The sequence below is a fragment of the Rhincodon typus genome, chromosome 22 (assembly GCF_021869965.1).
Source record: "Rhincodon typus isolate 14 chromosome 22, sRhiTyp1.1, whole genome shotgun sequence".
In the NCBI taxonomy this organism is placed as follows: Eukaryota; Metazoa; Chordata; class Chondrichthyes; order Orectolobiformes; family Rhincodontidae; genus Rhincodon; species Rhincodon typus.
The window spans coordinates 7,610,861-7,631,810 of NC_063353.1; the positions used below are offsets into that span (position 1 = coordinate 7,610,861).

The 20,950-nt window shown below is 39.3% G+C and overlaps 2 protein-coding genes across 4 annotated transcripts in view; one reads left to right on the plus strand and one right to left on the minus strand.

Moving 5' to 3' along the window:
* The window catches only part of recql (RecQ helicase-like), a 43,792-nt gene extending 29,186 nt beyond the window's left edge, over window positions 1-14,606 (plus strand). For 2 of the 3 annotated variants that reach the window (XM_048610207.1, XM_048610206.1), the window contains 8 exons: window positions 912-1,060; window positions 3,252-3,369; window positions 5,128-5,266; window positions 6,550-6,641; window positions 9,026-9,245; window positions 9,812-9,932; window positions 11,074-11,249; window positions 12,287-14,597. In XM_048610207.1, the coding sequence (XP_048466164.1) occupies window positions 912-1,060; window positions 3,252-3,369; window positions 5,128-5,266; window positions 6,550-6,641; window positions 9,026-9,245; window positions 9,812-9,932; window positions 11,074-11,226 (992 nt within the window). In that variant the 3' untranslated portion in view covers window positions 11,227-11,249; window positions 12,287-14,597. Of the gene's footprint in view, window positions 1-911; window positions 1,061-3,251; window positions 3,370-5,127; window positions 5,267-6,549; window positions 6,642-9,025; window positions 9,246-9,811; window positions 9,933-11,073; window positions 11,250-12,286 lie in introns of all 3 variants that reach the window. The other variant, XM_048610205.1, reaches the window with a different exon arrangement.
* Window positions 1-20,950, minus strand: part of pyroxd1 (pyridine nucleotide-disulphide oxidoreductase domain 1) — a 71,078-nt gene that overhangs the window by 20,493 nt on the left and 29,635 nt on the right. The window contains exon 13 of the transcript XR_007264464.1: window positions 9,810-9,875. The gene's annotated coding sequence lies outside the window, so the exon portion shown is untranslated. The remainder of the gene's footprint in view (window positions 1-9,809; window positions 9,876-20,950) is intronic.

Consider the following 20,950-nt stretch of genomic DNA (forward strand, 5'->3'; position numbering starts at 1 on the left):
AACAAACGTCTCTCTAATCTTACCATCATCAGGTGTCTTTTCCCTTGGTGAATACTGATGCTAAGTACTCATTAAGGTCTTCACCCACTTCCTCTGGCTCCACGCATAAAATCCCTCCTTTGTCCTTGAGCAGACCTACCCTTTCCCTAGTTACCCTTTTTGCTCCTAATATATTCATAAAATGCTTTGGAATTTTCCTTAATCCTACTTGCTAAGGATATTTCATGGCTCCTTCTAGCCCTCCTGATTTCTTGTTTAACTTCTTTTCTGCTTCTTTATATTCCTCAAGGACTTTATTAGGTTTCAGTTTCCTAAACCTTATGTACGCTTGCTTTTTCTAAAGTAAACTTAGAACATCTCCAGTCATTGAAGGTTCGTGATTCTTGGCCTTCTTGTCTTTTGTCCTCACAAGAATATGCTTGTCCTGAACTCCGGTCAACTGACTTTTAAAAGACTCCCATATGGATTTATTCTCGAACATCTCTTGTCCCCCCCCAATCTAATTTTTCGTTCCTGCCTGATACTGTTGTATTAACCTTTGGCTAATTTAGCACTTTCACCTGAGGACCAGTCTTATCCTTTTCTATAATTATCTCAAAACGTACAGAATTATGATTCACTTGAGCTGAAAACCAAAATTAATTTTTCCTCCACTTTAGAACCCAAGTTCTGCAATAATAATTATGATATATAATAAAACTCATTACCATTATAAAATCTTCAGAATTATGTTTATGGATTTTTCTGGCTATCTGGCAGAAATGATGTACTTCAAATTATAGTAACCATTTCATCCGTTTTATGTGGTTCCATGTATTATTGTATTTAATATTGTACCCAAAGTGTGTTACAGCTAAATGTGTAGTGCAGTTTACGTTGTAATTTTGACTCTGCTAACTTTTTTCCACCAGGAATAATCTATTGCCTTTCTCAGAAAGATACTGAGCAGGTCGCTAGTAGTCTGCAAAAGCTTGGCATTGCAGCTGGGTGTTACCATGCCAACATGGAGGGTGCTGAAAAGAGTAAAGTTCATAAGGATTGGACTTTAAACAAAATAAAGGTCAGTAAAATTAGATTGATACATAACAGCTTTTCATATTCTTCATGGTTGTTTATTTTAATATGGCTGTTTACTGGAATGAAAGAAGGACTAACTCCATTCATGAACACAGGACTACTCAAGTGCTTCATAGCCAATTAAGTACTTTTAAAGTGTAGTCGTTCATAATATAGGAGATGTGTGCAGCCAATCTGCACACAGCAGGGTCCCACAAACTAATGCAATAGCCTAATCCTTTGGGCCATACTCCCCAGGATGCTGGTAAATTCTGCTCCTCTTTGAAATAGCACTGCTATTTCATGTTCATCTTTGTTGGCAGATAGTCATACAGCACTGAAACAGACCTTCAGTCCAACCAGTCCAAGCTGAACATAATCCCAAACTAAACAAGTCCTATCTGCCTGCTCCTGGCCCATATCCCTCCAAAACCTTTCTATTCATGTACTTGTTTAAGTGTCTTTTAAATGCGGTGACTGTGCCCTCAACCACCACTTCCTCAGGAAGTTCATTCCACACTAAAAAAAAAAAAATTGCCCCTCCTGTCTTTTTTTAAATCTCTGTCCTCTCACCTTAAAAATATGCCCCCTGGTCTTAATCTCCCACCCGAAGGCAAAAAACACCTGCCATTAACCGTCTCTATACCCCTCATGATCTTATACACTTCTATACGGTCATCTCTCAACCTCCCACGCTCCAGTGGAAAAACGTCCCAGCCTATCCAGCCCTTCTTTATAACTCAAACCTTTCATACTTGACGGCTTCCTGGTAAATCTCTTCTGAACCCTCTCTAGTTTAAGAGCCTTAATTTATATCTCATCTGAAAGGTGGCAGTGCAACAGTGCAGTGTCAGTCTGAATGTAATGCTCAATCCTCTTGTAAGACTTGAACATGTGAACGTCGGATTTGGAAGATGGAGTGCTATTACTGAGCCCCGACTGAGAGAATAATCTTGTGTGCAAACTTAATTTGCACTGCCTGCTGAAAACCTTTCCCAAACCTCTCTATTTGCTGCTATCAATCACTGTCACATTAGTTACATTTACGAATCTTCCCTCCACTGATGGGAACACACAGACTTGGTTAAAGTAGGGTCATTCCTATCTCTCTATTGCAGTTTAACTCTAAGTGCTGCTCTTTACCAAGGTGCTAAAATGCACAAACCTGCACTGGACCCTTCCCACAAAATGGCATGTTTAAAAGTAAAACACTGTTTAGTAACAGAGATATGCCTTTTGTGTGTTTTCCTATTAGACAGAGAAGCACTAAGTGACATATTGGTAAGTTAATGGGAGTAACTTCCACCTTCAGTGCTTGGGCAGTACACATGCAAAGCTGCTGAAAGCCTGTCTGATTATCAGTGCAACAAGATAAAAATAGGATGAGTTCTACAATATTTCTGTAGTCTCAGATTGTGCAGATTACTACCCAAGTATTGAATATGAAAATACTCCTTCCATCATGGGAAATAATCTATAGAACAGGTGCAAGTGGCATAAGTATTGCAGTTATTCCTTTATTTATCCACTTACCATCTTACTTACAGAGGAAATAACAAAAAAGATATATTGATGCATCTCACCTATCCAGTATAGCTCTAGTACCAATCATGCAGGTGTGCCAAAGATCAGCTGAAGTTTTGTAACCTCCCACTAAATACTAAAAAAAAATATAATACCTACTGGGAGAAAAAAATCTCTCCAAGCCTGCTTAAGAAATTGACGTTCGGCGAGGAGATTGCACAGGCTGTGATTTTATATTGTAGGATTCATTTCCTCTTCCAGAGGCTTAGCCTTATTTCAGAGACAATGCTAAATTAAATTGCAACAGATATCCACCCAGTGTATTCCAATGCAAGCATCATTAATCTACAGAAAGTCCTTTCTGTACATATAATAATAACCTGTACATTATAATTCTATTTAACAGCGGTATTTAATTCCATGCGCTATCTATGATGTAACCTTTGGTGGGAGGGAACTGAATGATAATGGACCAATGCTCGGCATTCCTATTTCCATTGAGCATGGTGCACAGTAAATGCAAAAAATTGAATTTGTCTGCAGTTTTGAATTCAAGTGTTCTCCCAAGCGATTTTTGCAGGGAAGAGGGAAACCAACTGTCCTGAATTAGAAAGTACAATGATGTATTGTTTAATGGGCTGGTTCTGATTGTCAAATGTTTCTTTTTTCAGGTTGTTGTGGCAACAGTGGCATTTGGTATGGGTATTGACAAAGCTGATGTGCGATTTGTGATCCATCAGACTCTCAGCAAATCAATGGAGAATTACTACCAAGAGAGTGGACGGGCAGGTGAAGTATCAAAAGACTTGTGAATTTAGGACAGTCATAAAGTAACCAAACATGACAGTGACATTATCCATTTCGGTCTTTTATAGAAACATAAAATTTACCACTAACAAAGACCATTTTTATCTCTTTCTTTCTTTCCCAATTCTGCATCATATCCTCACTTTTCAAATATTTATTCAGTTTCCACTTGAATGCTATACTTTTTTTCCAATATCACTTAATGTTCTAATAACCTCCTTTGTGAAAAATAAATCCTCTAATTTTCTCGTTTCGTTTTTAGATGTTAATCCTAAACATATGCCTCTTGTCAACCAAAAATTTTAGTAATCTGCATTAGATTCTGGATAGGACTATAATATGTTCACAAACTCAGTAGTTTAGAGGCACAATACAGGATACAACTGAAGTAATCAGTACCTTTGGAATTCATAATATGATAAATGTAAAATGTAAACAAATAGATGTTCATTGGACCAAGATCTTCAAAATTACATGTTGAACTTTCTTGTAATGAGCTCCTTGTTATTTAAATTATAGATTTAACATGAATTCATAATCAAGTACAGTTGCCATTACGTGTGTTGTGCACACTTAATATTAGCAGCTGCCAACACAGAGCAAACATCCCTGCCAATTAACGTTGCGAGATACACCAATTACAAAGGTTAAAGGGGGATTGAGTTAATGATGAGATTCTGGATGCAAATACTAATAACTGGATGATGCAGTTACAAAGTAAACTGGTTATTTCCCTTTTTTATTTTATAATGCATCACAAACAGCAAGCAAATTGATACCCAATATTGGGTGTGCCTCCCTAATCTGGTACTCTCTGGCCTGGCCATCTGTGAGCTGGCATCCACAGTACTTCTGATTTCCCAAAGAAGACATATCTTACAGTGCAGAAAGCAGAGTTCCTAGTGCTTAACATCTCTAAAGGGAGCTTAAAATAAAGCAAACAGAGTTCCCCATTTAACTGCTGTAAAGGCAATTCTCAGCATTTTAAGAACTGAATAGATTGAAGAGCAGCAAGTAAGATTTCCTAGTGTTGATTATTTTTGAGCACGAGGTCATATCTGTTTACATGATACAAGAGAAACTCATCGAAAACGACCAAAGCATATTAGTCAGACCAGACTTCAAGATGGGTTCACAGAGGCAGATGAGGAAAGCAGCCGGTACCCATGATAACACCATGGACAAATAGCCCATTGAGGATCACCATCAGAAGCTTGCACAAAGCAAAGGCTTTTCTACAAGTCAGAGCCTACGTGATGGTGGAAGGAGGTTGGAGTAGAGAAATGGGTTATTTTAAAGAGCAATTCTCTGAGCCAGCAAAGGCCTGGTCCTGAGGCTACCAGGTCAGGGAGGTATAACGTGTTCATTCATTTTGCATATTGTGCATTGCACCTGTGGAAGCATTTCCCTGCCCGAGTCCTATTTATTTCTTCCTTTTGTGCAGTTGGTGACTTTGTGTTTCTGTCCTCTCTGCTACTTTTTGGACAAGAGGCTCGATATCAACATTGATGAGATTCTCAGCTGAGCCTGCCAGCATACGTATGTTCTTTGCTGTTCTCCTAAGATGGACTGTAATGATCTTGCTGTTCCCTGGCTCGGATTAGCTAACATAGGTCAGATCACATTTCAAACCAGGCAGCATTTTGAGTAGTTGGTTGGTCTATGAGATGACTTCATCTCTCGATCAAAATGATCTGTTATAATCTACTATAACCTACCTCATCCGGTTGTGTTTTCTAGGTCGAGATGATCTTAAGGCCGATTGTATTTTGTATTATGGATTTATGGATATCTTCAGGCAAAGCACGATGGTGGTCATGGAGAATGTAGGACAGCAGAAACTGTATGAGATGGTGGCGTACTGTCAGGATTCACGAAGGTGCTTTTAGACTGTAGTCAATTAATAGTTCTGTTGATTCTAGTTTTTTTTTAAATGTGCTTATCAAGACACCCTATTTGTCTTAAAGCTCAGGCATTGAGTCCTCATTTGGAAGGTCCTCATGGAAATCTGAATTGCTGTAAAGTTTTTGGCACTAAGGCCTCTACGGAGAAATTGCCTTTGAGAAATCTAAATATAGTATCCACAAGTTCCCCTTTGTCATAGAATCGTGGAATCCTTACAGTGTGGAAGCAGACCATTCAGCCCATTGAGTCCACACCAACTGTCCAAAGAGCATTCAATCCAGAACCACCTCCCATCCCTGTAACCCTGTATTTCCCAGGGCCAATCCACCTAGCCTACACATATTTGTACTGTGGAAGGAAACCAGAACACCCAGAGGAAACTGAAATAGACACGGGGAGTATGTGCAAACTTCACACAGACAGTCGCCAGAGGGTGGAATCAAACCCAGGTCCCTGGCGCTGTGAGGCAGCAGCGTTAACCACTGAGCCACTATGCCACCCCTTTGAGGAGTGGGTTTTAATCTAAGATCACAGTTGTTTAATTGGTATCTTGTATCATCAGCAGTGGGAAATATTTCAGTTGTCGGATGTTTCTTTTGAATTAGGTATGTGACCAGGCTCTCTTCCTTGTTGGGTGACTGAATAAGAGAGGGAGAGAGAGAGAGAGCAGTTTCACCAGCTGGTTCTAGCCATAAGCCCAGTTCCCCTGCTTTGCCCAAAGCAGCTTCCTGGTTTATTTTAGTGTCTGAGTTCATTGTGTCCAAGCTTGATAATTGCAGGTGATGACTTCATCTTTTGTACAGGTATAAATCAAATTGGAAAATGAGGATTTCTTCACATCAGACTGGGTGGACTTATTTCAGTGCCTTTTAATAAAAATATTAATTTCAGTTCAGACATGTTTTGTGGTTTTTCCATGTTGGCTTCATGAAATTTTACTAATTGTGTGGTCAGCTAGTTGCTGTGGCTACTTATAAGTTAGTGTTTACTTCTTTTTAAAACCACTTTATGAATGTCGCAAGTATTAAGATCAGATGATGGAATTTGAAACTCAGTAGTCTATATTTTAACACTATATTGACAGTGTCCATACACTGTACATTGACACTGTGATGCTGGTGTAACTTGCTGCATGTAATTAAATGGTACATTCACATTGCTGCTCAGATTCGGTTGGAACCCTTTGAAATCTCACATATTTGTACAGAATCAAAAGCTGGAACATTATTGTAATCTGTCATTGTACTTTATTTCCAGATGTAGACGCGTACAGATAGCACAGTATTTTGATGAAGTTTGGGATTCGGCAAAGTGCAACAAAATGTGCGACAACTGCAACAGTGAAACATGTAAAGTACTTTTGTGAATTGTCAGGTCTTGTTTTGTTTTGTTGATATAATTCCTTCCTATATTTATTTTCTTAGAACAAACTCCAGTGTCCGGAGATACTTGAAACTAAACAGCTGAGGCAGTCAGCACTGAAGGTTTTTTCACCTCCCACTTGGAATTTGCTTTGTCTCTCTTTCTCCATTTTTTAAAGTGCTGTTGTTTTGATTTTTTTTAATCCAAAGTTCCAAAACAATGCAACAGCTTATAAAACAGTAATTACTGCTCTAAAAATTTAAGGGAATCGGTTCCAACACTGAAGAGCAGCTCTTGCAGCCACAATTTTTTTCGAACACGTACAGACCTGAACAGCAACTTTTTCACACAGAGGGTGGTGTGTGTATGGAATGAAATGTCAGAGGAAGTGGAGGAGGCTGGTACAATTACAACATTTAAAAGGCATCTGGATATTTCCACAAATAGGACGGGTTTAGAGGGATGTGGGCCAAATGCTGGTAAGTGGGAGTAGATTAATTTATGATATCTGGTCGGCATGGAATTGGGCTGAAGGATCTGTTTCTATGCTCTACAGCTCTGACTACTTGTATTTGTTTCTGACAGAAATTGTTAAATGCCTTTGGAACATGTTATAAAATGACTATACATGACTACTGTGCAGACACAGTGTTCATTTCTTATTAATTCATTAGATACACCCAATGAGTTCAAATCAACAAAAATAAACATTTACTACATAAAATATTAATCTAAAACATGGTGCAGAAATAATTGTGCACTGTTGTGTAGATTTCATAGTCTTACCAGAACATGAGTCTTGTTCAGAAAAACGGAAAAAAGTTGCTAGCACTGAGTTCAGAAAGTAATTCTGAACACTTCCTGTGACATGGACAATATAAACTGAGAAAATATTGTCAGGGATTCAAGAACACTTCATTAAAAGCAAAACTGAAGCATTAGTAACTCAGACATTCTTGTGGTTGTTTGGCTCGCCGAGCTGGTTCGTTGTTCCGCAGACGTTTCATTACCCTGCTTCTGCAGAACAACGAACCAGCTCGACGAGCCAACCAACCACAACATCCACAACCCAACCTACAAATCTACTCCAAAACCTTAGAACTCAGACAGTCATCACACGCCAGAAATGTATAATAAAATATATAAACACTGGCATATCACAGTGCTTTAATCATTATTTATGTTTTCAGAGTTATTCTTTGTTAGACTCAGCAACTGAGTTTCATGTTTCTGTTGTTCTCATCAAGTTTGCAATCGCCAGACAGTGATTGGTGTTTCACACTCAACAATCATTGCGACTGCTAAAAGTTGCACAACCATAGACAATAATGAAACCTCTTTCAATGGCATCAGACAGTTGGCAGGAGAATAGCTGTTCACCTGTGCACATAATTGTGTTAATGAAACATATGGCTATATTAAACTTGGCTATACTAAACCAGCATTCTGTAACTGTAACCAGCCATGGTAGAGGTATTTAAAACTGAAAATGCTGGAAACACTCAGGAAAGAGAGAAACAGAGCTAATATTTCAGGTCAATGATCTTTCACCAGTACGACGTTGGAGAATGAAATTTATAAAACTGTTCACTTGAATCTGTTTGACTGGATTGAATTCCACTTTTTAACTCCTAACCACCCACCAACAACTTGAAAGACAGCTGTTCCAATGTAATGTGAATGTTGCTTGATAGGTAGGATTCAGACTCCCGATTGGAAATTGAAAGCGTTGTGAGAGATGGAAGACAATGCTTTTCTGTATAGGAGCTGCTATTATGTGGGAGAGAATGGTTTTGGTCTCCTTATCTAGGGAAGCATCTCCTTGCTCTAAAAGGAGTGCACTGAAGGCTTACCAGACTGATTCCTGGAATGGCAGGACTGGTGTATGAGGAGAGGTTGAATCAGTGAGGATTATATTCACTAGAGTTCAGAATAATGAGGGGAATCTCAGAGAAACATATAAAATCCTAACAGGAGTAGACAGGGTAGCTGAAGTGAGGAGATTCCTGACGACAGCGAGCACAGAGCCAGGTGTCACAGTCTAAGGTTAAGGATAAACCATTCTGACTGAGATGTGAAGAAATTTCTTCACCCAGAGAGTGGTGTGTCTGTGAAATGTGCTACCACAAAAAGCAATAGAGTCCAACAAATTTCAAGATGGTGTTGTATATAGAAGTGGGGATGAAGGGATCAATGGATATGGGGGAGAAAGCAGGAACAGACTGTCGAATTGGATGATTAGCCATCATCGTAATGAATGGCTGAGCTAGCTCAAAGGGCCAAAAGGCCTACTCCTGCTCCTGCTTTCTGTGTAAAATGAAAGTCAGGTCTGTCTGATGTTGTGATGCATTTTTTTGGTCTTGTCTTGCAGCATATGAAAAGGTCGATGTCACAAGTTACTGTGCTGATCTGATCAAAATCCTGAAACAAGCTGAGCAGCTCGGTGAAAAGCTTACCCCACTGAAACTCATTGAAGCCTGGAATGGAAAGGGACCTTCCAAACTCAGGGTGGCTTCTGTAAGCCCTCCAAATCTCTCCAGGAATGAAATGGAAGAACTAATTGTCCATCTTCTTCTGGAACAATACTTGAAGTAAGTACCACAATCCATTGGTAAGGTTTTCTTAAAAAAAAAAATCAGTAGAACCACGCACTGGCAACATTAAAGATTTACGAGAATGAGGGTAAGAATGAGGTTACAGTTATGAAGTAAAGCTTGAAGACTGGCGCTTTACTACTGGCACAGAAAAGGGTAAGTGAGAGATCTTAAGGAAAGGTGTGAAAATTATGAACAGTTTTGAGAGGGTAAATGATGAATAATTGTTTCCACAAATGAAAGCTGAGAAAAAGAATAGCCTGGAGCAGTCAGAATACTGTGTTAATGTGTAGAATGTTTCATTATCATTGGCCATCCTGTCAGAAATTGTAACTTAATTTAAAAGAGATATTGAAAAATAAGAGTAAAACAGGAAATATGACCTGGAGATGGAAATGGGATTGGACAGTTGCCTGCTCTACATAGTATCAGGGGATCAAATGATAAATTTCTAAGAATCTTTAATGGATTTTTTTTTCTGAAAGCACCCATCAAGATTAACTGTAATTAACTGTAATTCAATACTCCTGTTCAATTTAATTGAATTGGTATTTGACTTACAGAGAAGACTTCAGCTTTACCGCATTCGCCACAATTTCATACTTGAAGGAAGCACCCAAGGCAAACCTGCTGAACAATAAGAAGCATGTCATTTCTATGCGTATGAAACTGAGAAGTAACAAGGTAATATTGTAAGAATTAATATAAAACTGTATGGTCCAAGTATGGTAAAAGTGGAAAGAATGATCACAACAATGGAGGAAGGAAGGAAGGAAGAGGGGGAGAAATGTTCTGTGTATGTGGATACTGGCAAGGCCCTTTTTAATTTTAAAACCATCCTTAGATGCCCTGAAGGGTTGATGGGACATACGCTGTGCCACCTGTGCTGATGGTGTGACCAAATTGTATTACATAAGTCCCTCTTGTGACTATGAAGGCATGATCATATGTTCCCAGGCCAGGTATGGGGCTTGGAGGTTGTGTTTCCCATGATATTTCTGCCTTATTAGTGGCACAGGGGAGTGCAGTGCCCTGGACTTGCCACTGTGTAAAGTTTATAAATTGAACTGCAGTTTCGAGAAGGTAGCTCACGCTACCTTCTCGAGGTTTGTTATTTATGGGCAATAAATTTTGGCCCAACCAATAAAGCTCACAGCTGATTAATAAGTAATTAAAGAAAGAAATCCTGTAGATTGCACATTGCAGTAATCTCATGGTACTGGATGTGGCAAAAACAGGTGTTGAGTTCAAGTCACAGATTTTGATCAACTGTACTGTTTTGTCGTAGGTGATAAGTATTGCAGCTGCACCAACTACACAAGTAACGTGTTCTCCGTAACACTCATAAAAGGCATCTGTTAGTTTAAATGAACGAATGATGTGCAAAACTTTAATATCTGCTATACACTTAACATCTAAGGAGTAGCCTCTTAAATTCTCAATGTCCAGGTATCAGTTAGTATTGCTGTTTAATTGATTCAGTGATCAGGCATTTTGTACCTGGTTTTGGGTAGAAAATTAGGTTCATATCAATAGAAATACATTAAAAATGTCCTCAATAAAAACTGAAAGAGCTGCAGATGCTGGAGATCAGAAACAAAGTGAAATTGCTGGAAAAGCTCAGCAGGTCTGGCAGCATCTGTGGAGAGAAAGCATTAACGTTCTGAGGAAGGGAAACTGGACCCGAAACAGAAACTCTGATTTCCCTCCACAGCTGCTGCCAGACGTGCTGAACTTTTGCATCAATTTCTGTTTTTGTGAAAGATGTGCTAGTTTGCTAAATGTTTGATTTTTAAAAAGGTCTAACTCTCCTCTCCAACTGTAGTTGGATTCTTCCGCTGAGGAAGTGCCGGAAAAAGTTTCAAATGCTCAGCAGAAAGAGACCGGAAGTAAGCGTAAACAGACTTCTACTGCACACAAAGTAACCCCCAACAAGAAAAGCAAGGTGCCAGATGATATCCCACTTAACCTCGACTGATTCGCCTCCACTAGAACAAGAAGGTATACTTGACTCAGTACTTTTCCAACACTTCTCCTCATCCATTATTTGGTTAACAGGTCCAATGCTACAATAAATATTTAAAAGTTAACATTCTTAATGCTGTCAAGGTCATGAGGGAAAGCTTTTAGTTTGTATCAATGCCCTATCTCATAAGTGAACTCAAAACAGTGATACACCACTCTTGCTATGACCTGATATGATCTTGTGAATGCTTTATTAAAGATTCAGAAGAATGGAATGCAACGTAAGTAATTCCTCAAATAAGCACTTGCTAATCCTAAGGTTCTCCTCCCCTCCTCCAAATGTATTTCAGTAGGATATGCCTAGGAATTGGAATAACAAAATAAGTGAAGAGGCCACTCAATCCAATGCATATCTCTGCCATGTTCAGATTATTACAGTTAAGTAGCACTTCTTTGAGGTTTTTCCTCTATAGCTACAAAGCTCAAAAATATTCTTATTTAAGAGCTTATATCTTCAAGCTAATTCACATTACCAACCCTGCTATGAAAACTCTGCACATATTTTGATAGCTGTGATAAATTTCAACATAGCAGCTGAGACAATCTATTCTAAAAGAATCACGCAATGTTCCCAAAATTGTTGGATCTTCTCAATAAATCCAGGATCTGTATCCGTGTTTTTGCCAAAAATTAATCACTTCTTCCGTAGGCCATAGCCGTCCTCTGTACCAAATTATTTGTTGTAATCTGTATGTTAATTTTTGAAATACAGTCAGACTGCCAATAGGGTGAAAACATTACTTTCCCCACCTTCAATGCTATTTGAATTAATGCTCATTCCAGATTCCTAGCAGTGTATAGTGGTCTCAAAGGTCAGAGAAAGATAGTTACAATCATGCTATCTTATCCACCCTTGGGGCAGAATACTGTATCCATTAATCATCCCTTTTGTTCCTAACCCCAGCAAATAAACTAACACTGGAATTTCTAGGAATTGCACAGTAACTAGACTTATTTTTGCTTTATCCTCAGAAGACTGTTCCACTAATGAAGTGAATTAATACTTTTTTCAGTTTGGAACAGAATGTGGAGAGAAGAGAGATGCTGATGATTAGAAAGCTTTCAGCAGAAGCAAGCTTGCCAAAACTCCTCAGCCAAGGGGAAGAAATGGCTAAGAAGAGCCCTAATGCTGCAGAAGTATGATTTGTAATCACAAACGTCATTATAGTGCACCGGCTACAAATCTGTCTCAGAACTAAGAGCTCCACAAAGTTTAAGGCTTGTTGCTTGCAGTAATCCACAATATTACATGTTTTGCACATTCTAAGCACATGTTTTTTTTTTAAAAGTTATGCCTTCTTGCAGTAACTAATGTAAGCAATAGGATGATGAGAATGGTTGGCTCGGAAGTTGAACAAATCAATGAGGAAACAAATGCTAAAAATTGAAAGACAGGTGATAATCATAATGAAAAAAAAAAGTCTGGCCAAAAAAATAATTTTGCTTAATATTTCCTAAATTGATGCACATGCCATTTTCGCGCTTCACTGCAATGTTCTGTCATCTAGGCTAAAATGAAAATTTCACCTGAATGACAAATCTATTTCTCTCTTATGAGCACGTGACAATAGTTACGGACTGTTGAAAGTGGAGCTCATTATACACTGATAAAACTGACCAAAATAATTTTTTGTAGTTTTTTTTGTAAGTAAGTGCAATCAACTATTGCATCAATTTTATATGTTAATGATTTCATTTTGCCTTGGGCAAAGCTGTACCAATTTTGTATCCAAAACGTTTGTGGAATTGTAGATCTTTCACATTTTTTAGGCCATGGCACGCATCATGCAGTACCCTTGCACTGTGCACCATGTTTGAATAAACTGGTATTTCTTTAGTGCCTTTAGATGTCAGGATGTCTCAAATTGCTTCACAGCTAGTTAAGTACTTTTGAAATGTAGTACCAATTTCCACTTGGTAATGTAATGACTGAAATTTGGACAAGGAAGAGCTTCCAACTCTTTCACAGATGCTGTGGGATCTTTAACCTCCACCTGGAGAGGACGAAGTTTCTGTTTAAAATCTAATCCAAAAAACAGTGCTGTCTTAGTACTGCACTGAAATCTCCATCTTAGTTAGACACTTGAATGTATGACTTTTTGCCTCAGAGGGAAGAGTGTGCTGCTGGTACAATGTAAGAACTTTGCCGTACATCATGGTGTAAACTGGAATCGTATTGGGATGGGGGGAGGATGTTGGAGCTGTAAGGTGCTACACCGTAGAATGCCAGGTCATCTGTTTCCACCTAATAACAGCTTGTTCAATCTTTACTGTGTCAGGCTGTCATTAGGAAATTTAATACTGCTTATTGCTGGGGAGCAAGGAAGGAAAAAAAATTGACTTTGATTCACATTAATGCACCAATCTTGAGATTCCATTGATAGAGGGCTTAGGAATATGTTGGTATCAGGAATTCACCAATGCCTACTTCTGGCCTATACTTTGAGGCTGGGAACTGTTGTATATACACCGAGACTCCTAGATGGCAAAAAAAAAACAAAAACAGCCACAGATGGGGATTGCTATATGACATTGGTGTCCACCACCCAGCAGCAAATCTGATCTCTCATGGTCGCCACATCACAGCACCCATGGAACAGCATTCACTTCATGTCATAATTTTCGTAATTAGTTTGAGTCAACAGCATACCAGTTGTGGTAAAATTTACACCATCATTGGCCACAACAGCTGTTTGATTTCTCAAGATTTAGTAAAATTGGAAAACTATAGAAAATGATGTGCTTATCTTAATTAATTCAATGGAGTTTATTCCCCAAGTTGACTCTAAATGAAGTATAATTTAATTAGAAAGGAGAAACTGGAGACAATGAGACTGTCCGTCTGTATCAGTACCTAGAACAGGTTATGGCATTTTGTGTTGGTGCCCCTCAGACAATTCTGCAGAACAGTACAAAACCAAAATGGCAGAAGCCTTGTCTCTTTATACTATTCAAGTGATTAATTGATTACTTCCAGTACCTATTTTTTAATACAAATATGAGTCATGTTCAGTTTTCACTCCTGTTGACCATCAATAATAAGATAGAAAACCAACAGTCCAGTAGTACTGTATCAATGATAATTGCATCAACATAAACAGAAGCCAGGTCTTGCTGGGACTCATGGAATCTGGAGCATAATTATGAAATCTATTTGTTCAATATTGTCAATTATGGTAAACCAATCATTCCATCAGTATTCAGTTATACTACTGTTTTTATTTCCATATTTCTGCATGATTTTATCTATAATGTATTTCAAGTTATTGCCTTCTCTCATTTAATGTGCTGTCCCATGATTTGTTGAAATAAAATTTCAAGTTTGCAATACTATGCTTAAGTTTACCTGTGTCGAAGTAGCCAGGAGCATGTAACTAAAAAGTTAAAATTAGTGCAAAGATAAATATAGGCAAATATTTGTCCCTGATTTTCAATACACTGATAGCCACAGTTTTACACAGTTTTAATAGAAAGCAATGAGGGTATCTGCTTGTAATCTGAATCAGACATTTGTTTATAATAGGACAAAATAATGAGCCTGAGAGGTTACAGCCCTGAAACATTATTGAGAATTCAGAAAAGGGCACACAATTGGGATGGTACAGTGGCTCAGTGGTTAGCACTGCTGCCTCACAGCACCAGGCACCCAGGTTGGATTCCAGCCTTGAGTGACTATGGAATTTACACATACTCCGTGTCTGCTTGGGTCTCCTCCAGGTTTCCCACAGTCCAAAGTTTTGCAATTTTGGTGGATTGGCCAGGGATGTGCAGGTTGGGTTGATTAGCCATAGGAAATGCTGGGTTGCAGGGAGAGTGTAGAGAGGTGGATCTGGGTGGAATGCTCTTGAGTGTTGGTGCGAACTTGAGGGGCCAAGTAGCCTGCTTCCACACTGCAGGGATTCTGTGAATACTTAATATCCAATTTGGACACCGTTGCCAATTTTTATATATCTTGGTTTTCACAGTCATTTTGATGTGGGCTAACATTTAATATCATGAAATGTTCACATTACTCAGTGGTAACTAACACCACAATAATCCAAATACCTGGCATGAGATCCAAAAACTTACAGCACTTGCGCTAAAATAATATCCTGTTGCATCTGTTTCTGGATTTTCTGAAACAGTTTTTGAGCTTGGTTCCTGCCTCCTGCCAAGTTTGTGTTAAAGTTCCCTAAAGTAACAAGTATGCCAAATATATCTTGTACCCAAATTTAGCAGCTGTATGCCCATTTTGACAAGAAACATTACTACGCTAGGATCATTCTCTTGTAAATTCTGTTTCATAACTTGGTTTGGATTCCTGAAATCTCCTGCTATTGCAGCATTTGCTCCCACCCCCTACTACTGATACATCACTATTATTAGTCTAGCTGCAGACCTTAAAAGAATTTTCAGCTTCCCTTCCATTCTCTGAACTGGTTGAAACTTTAACTTGACTATTTAATATAACATGAAACCTATAAAGCTACCTGCATGGGAAAGATTTTAGGAAGAAACCAAAAGTTTTGCCAGACCATAAATTCTGAGACAGAGCTAGAGAGATATTCAGAGGATAAAACAGTGTGAGTTGTAATAGGGTTCCTCTTGTCCTCACCATGCACCCTCCAGCCTCTACATTAAATGGATCATTATTTGCCTTAAACAAATCTTTTCCTGTACTCCTAACATCCAAAGGGACTGTTCCCTTAAAAAAAATCCATCATGTTCCATTTCTCCATCCTTCAACATGACTTCAACATCCAAACCATTTTTCCAGCATTGAGAGCACTAAAGATTTACAACTACCCCTTCACTACCTCAATTCCCATTGTCTAGCACCCAAAGCTCTTTAAGTGATTTACTTGTAAGCCTTTCAATTTAGTCAATTGTATTTGTTGCTTAAAATGTAGTCTCATTTAGAGTTTCCAGTTGCTATGTCTCAGTGAAGCTCAATGGAATAAAAGGAAAATACTGCAGATGTTGAAAACCTGAAAATGCACAGTTCTGTTAGCATCTGTGCAGAGAAAAACAGAATAAACAGTTCATATTAGAATCCCTACAGAGCTGATGGAGGCCATTTGGTCTATTGAATCTGCACTGACCCTCGAAAGAGAATCCCACCCAAACACACCCTTCTACCCTATCCATGTAACCCTGCATTTCCCATGGCTAACCCACATAGCCTACACATTCCTGGACACTGCACAGCTCATTTAACCTGCACATCTTCAGACTGTGGAAGAAAACTGGATCACCCAGAGGAAATCCACACAGTCATGGGGAGAACCTGCAAACTCTACACAGACAGTTGCCGGAGAATGGAATTGAACCTGGGCCTTTGGCACTGTGGGCCAGCAGTGATAACCAGATCTGCAATCTTTCTTCAGAATGGGGAAGAGTTGGAAATGTAATAGGCTTCTGATCAAGTGTAAGGAGGGAGGATAGTAAGAAGAAGAATTCAATGGGTAGAGTCAAGGCAGGAGAGTGAATTAGGAACTGAAAGTCAGACAATGGCAGGAAGATAGAGAAAAAAAAAAATCCATGGAAACATCATCAACCGTCCACATTAGATGTTACAAAAATAACTAAAAATAAACAATGGCTCTGTATCAGAAGGCATAACATAGCATTCATAACAAATTAAACAAATTGTGAGCATACATTGAGGTGAATAAATATGAACTGTTAGCTATTAGAGATATGGCTGCAAATGACAGGGATAGGATTCTGAATATTGAGGACTGACTGACATTTTTAGGAAGCTAGGTAACAAAAGCATTCTTGCAGTAGTAAAAAATTACTTGATTCAGGAGATTAGAATTAAGAATTAGTTTGAGCAGAGCTGAAGAATAGCAGGAAAAAGGGGTCATAGAGGGGAGTGGTCACAGGACCAAGAGTAACCACAACACAGAATGCACAGAGAAATATTTGATACATGCAATAAAGAGACATAAATGACCCTGGTGATTTAAATCTACATTTAAACTGGAAAGTTCAGATCAGAATTGGTACCCTGGGTGACTAGTTCATAGAATGATTTTTTGAAATGGTTTCTTAGAGCAGAAGTGTGGAATCAACCAAAGAGCAGGTTATATTAAACTTAGTATTGTGTAATGAGACAGAATTAATTAATGGCCTCAGCATAAAGGTATCTCTAAGCAGCAACAACCACAATATGAGTGAATTTGAGTTTGAAGGGGAGAAGAGTCAGTGTAAGACTATTCTTTTAAACTTAAGTATGTGTAACGGTGTGGGCATGAAAGCTGAGGTAGGTGAAGAGATCAATCAATAGAGAAGCAGTAGCAGAGAGTGAGTGGAATATTTCCGTCTAGACAAATGTTTCTTTATAGTAGGAATATACTTTGTTTCAAGGAGAGGACTGAAAAGATTAATAAAGAGACAAGTTTGAGAATGACAGAAACCTAGATAAATATTTTTAAAAAGAAAGCAAGAGTTTCTACAAGTATTTGAAAGCAAAAAAAGAGTAGGTAAGGTGTGAAGAGAATAGGGACTTAATAAATAATAGGGAAATGGCACATTAAAATGATTCATTTTGTTTTTATTATAGAGGCTACTATTAATATTTTATTTAAAATATAAGCTGGAAAAAGTTGAAATGTGTGTACTACTGTATTAACATAACAGGAGAGTGGAAGTTCTGAGAAAGGGTCACTAGACCCGAAATGTTAACTCTGATTTTTTTCTTCACAGATGCTGCCAGACCTGCTGAGCTTTTCCAGCAACTTTGTTTTTGTTACTACACGGTATTAAAGTTTTTTTTTTTGACTCGTGTCAAAAGTGGAATGCGTGGTGTTTGCTATTGATTTCACAAAGTCATGTATTTTGGGAGAACTAGATTTGATACTTTTATTAGACATGCTGACACAGTATCTTTGGGTTGAAAAAATGACTGCCTGGCAACAGATTGTGCAGTTAAATTGTAGTTTGTCAAAGAGAGAAAGGGCAGTTACACTCACGCTTCCAAAAAGCCTGCAAGCAATTGCTGGACTTGGTCTTTTGCTGGTTAAAAAAAAATTCAATATAAAGAACTTCTGTCAAAGCAAAACCCTAAGTCTAACTGACCAGCTACTGAACTGAGGATCGCCACAAGTGGCAACAACATGATATCATCAGAAACCAGAACAACTGAAAGTCACTTCATTCGACCTGTGTGGTTTAAACTCTTGATCCACAGTATTTATTCCTTTTTGCCAGTTTTCCGCCCATGGTAAATCTGCAGAACTCTTGTCTATTCTATTGTGAATGAATGTGCGTGTGTTGGGATTTAAAGGGTCAGATAGTTTATGTATGCATTTTAGTAATTAATCCATTTTGTTACTTGTTAGGCAAAGTTTGTCTGTAATGAGTTTTGCTTTCTTGTTTATTGATGAAACCTAGTGAGGGATTGTTTTATCATAGTGGTCAAAGTCAGGCAAGTTACCCATCTCAGTGATTAATGTGGTCAGTTATATATTTGTGATCACTACTGGAATAGTGGGGCTTGATTTCCAGTGCTCCCTTCCCATCAGGGCCATGACAATACAAAAACCATTCCATTAATAGCCGTAAATCAGGAGGTAAAAGGAAGAGAGGATCAAGGTGAATACAATCACTATGGAAACAGTACCAAGCAGATTGATGGAACTGTATGTTGACCTCATAGACTTCTTCCTAGGATCTTAAAGGAAATGACTAATGAGGTAGTAGATGCACTGGTTTTAATTTTTTGAAATTTGCAAGGTTCTGGAATGGTTCCATCAGACTAGGAAATTTAATTTACCTTATTCAAGGAGGGAAGGCGAAAACAGGAAACTATAGTCCAGTTAGCTTTAAGTCTGTCATGGGGAAGGTGTAGGGATGGGTAGCTTTGAGGAAGTGGGGAGGCTGCAGAAGGACTTGGAAATGCCACAGGAGTGAGCAAAGAAATGGCAGGAGTACAATGTAGGCAAGTGTGAGGTGATGCACTTTAGTAGGAAGAAGAGATATAGACTATTTACTAAATGGGGTAAAACTTTACAAATCTGAAAGCATAAAGGGAATTGGGAGTCCTACTTCAGCATTCTCTTAACATTAACATGCAGGTTCAGTTGGCAGTTAGGAAGTCAAATGCAATGTTAACACTCATTTCAAGAGGGCTAGAATACAAGACCAAAGATGTACAGCTGAGACTTTCTTTAGACTGTATTTGGAATATTAAGAGCATATTGGGTCCCCGAATCTAAGGAAGGATGTGCTGGCATTGGAAGAGGTCCAGACTGACCCGAACCGATTCACTTACCTGCAGGAGTAGCAGACCCACAGCACTGACTCCCTAGATCATCCAGCTGCAGGAAACCTACAAGGAAACAGGGAAAACATGCTGGCCCAAAGGTGAGGTTGAAACAACACTGTTTCAAGACTCCCCTCCCCAGCACACTCCTAAGCAAATGTCCAAAGTATCAAAAACAAAAGGGATGAACTCATATCTATGTTTCCCTACCTGAGCGAGCTGAGAGACTGTCGTGTGCTCTGCTTCACAGAGACTTGGCTCACCCTGCCATTCCCAACTGTGCCCTACAAGCTGACGGGTTCTCCATACACTGCATGGCGTCCTCGGGTAAGGTGAAGGGCGGTTGGGTATGCTTCCTGATCAACACCTCCTGGTGCTCGGACGTAGGGACCCTGGCAAGCCACTGCTCCCTAGACGTAGAATACTTTACAGTAAAACGCTGTCCCTACTACCTACCATGAGAATTCACCTCTGCCATCCTGACAGCATCTACATCTCATCCCATGCAGACATGACAAATACCCCTTGGATGAGAATTACACCGCCACAAATACTCTGGAGACAAAATACCCAAGGCCCTATTCATTGTGGGCGGCAACTTCAACCAAGCCAACTTCAAGCAGGTGATGCCAAAATACCACCAACACACATCTCCTGCCCACCAGCAGACCGAATACATTCTGGACCACTGCTACACAACCAAAGATGCCTACTGCTCAATCCCCCACCCACACTTTGGAAAATCTGATCACCAGCACGGTGTTCCTCCTCCCAGTTTACAGGCAGGAGCTGGGACAGGAGAATCCTTCACAAAAAGTCGTACAGTGCTGGTCTGGGGCAACAGAAGACCATCTCCAGGAATGCTTGGACTCGGTGGACTGGACAGTGTTTAGTGGTAAACCTAGACAAATATGCCACCACCGTCACAGACTTTATTAGCAAATGCGTGGAGGACTGTGTACCAAAGAAGTCAAACCAAGTGCTGCCCAACCATAAACCTTGGATGAACCAGGAAATCCACTCCCTACGGAAGACCAGATGTGCAGCATTCAAGTCAGGTGACCCGGACCAATACTGAAAATCCAGATACGACCTCCATAAAGTCATCAGGGAGGCCAAGAGACAGTACCGGACCATGTTAGAGGCTCAGACCTATCAAACAGACTCCCACCGTCTACGTCAAGACCTAAATGGCATTACTGGATACAAAATGAAACCGTGTAAGATAGTAGACAATGACACATTCCTCCCTGACACGCTCAATGCTTTCTATGCTCGGTTTGAGCTGAATACCAATGGCGTGGTGATGCCTGCCACAGACATACCTGTTCCCTCTGTCACCGCTTCAGAAGTCAGATCAGTTTTCCTAGAAATCAATCCAAGGAAAGCGGCATGCCTGCATGGGGGCTCACGGCCGAGCACTCAG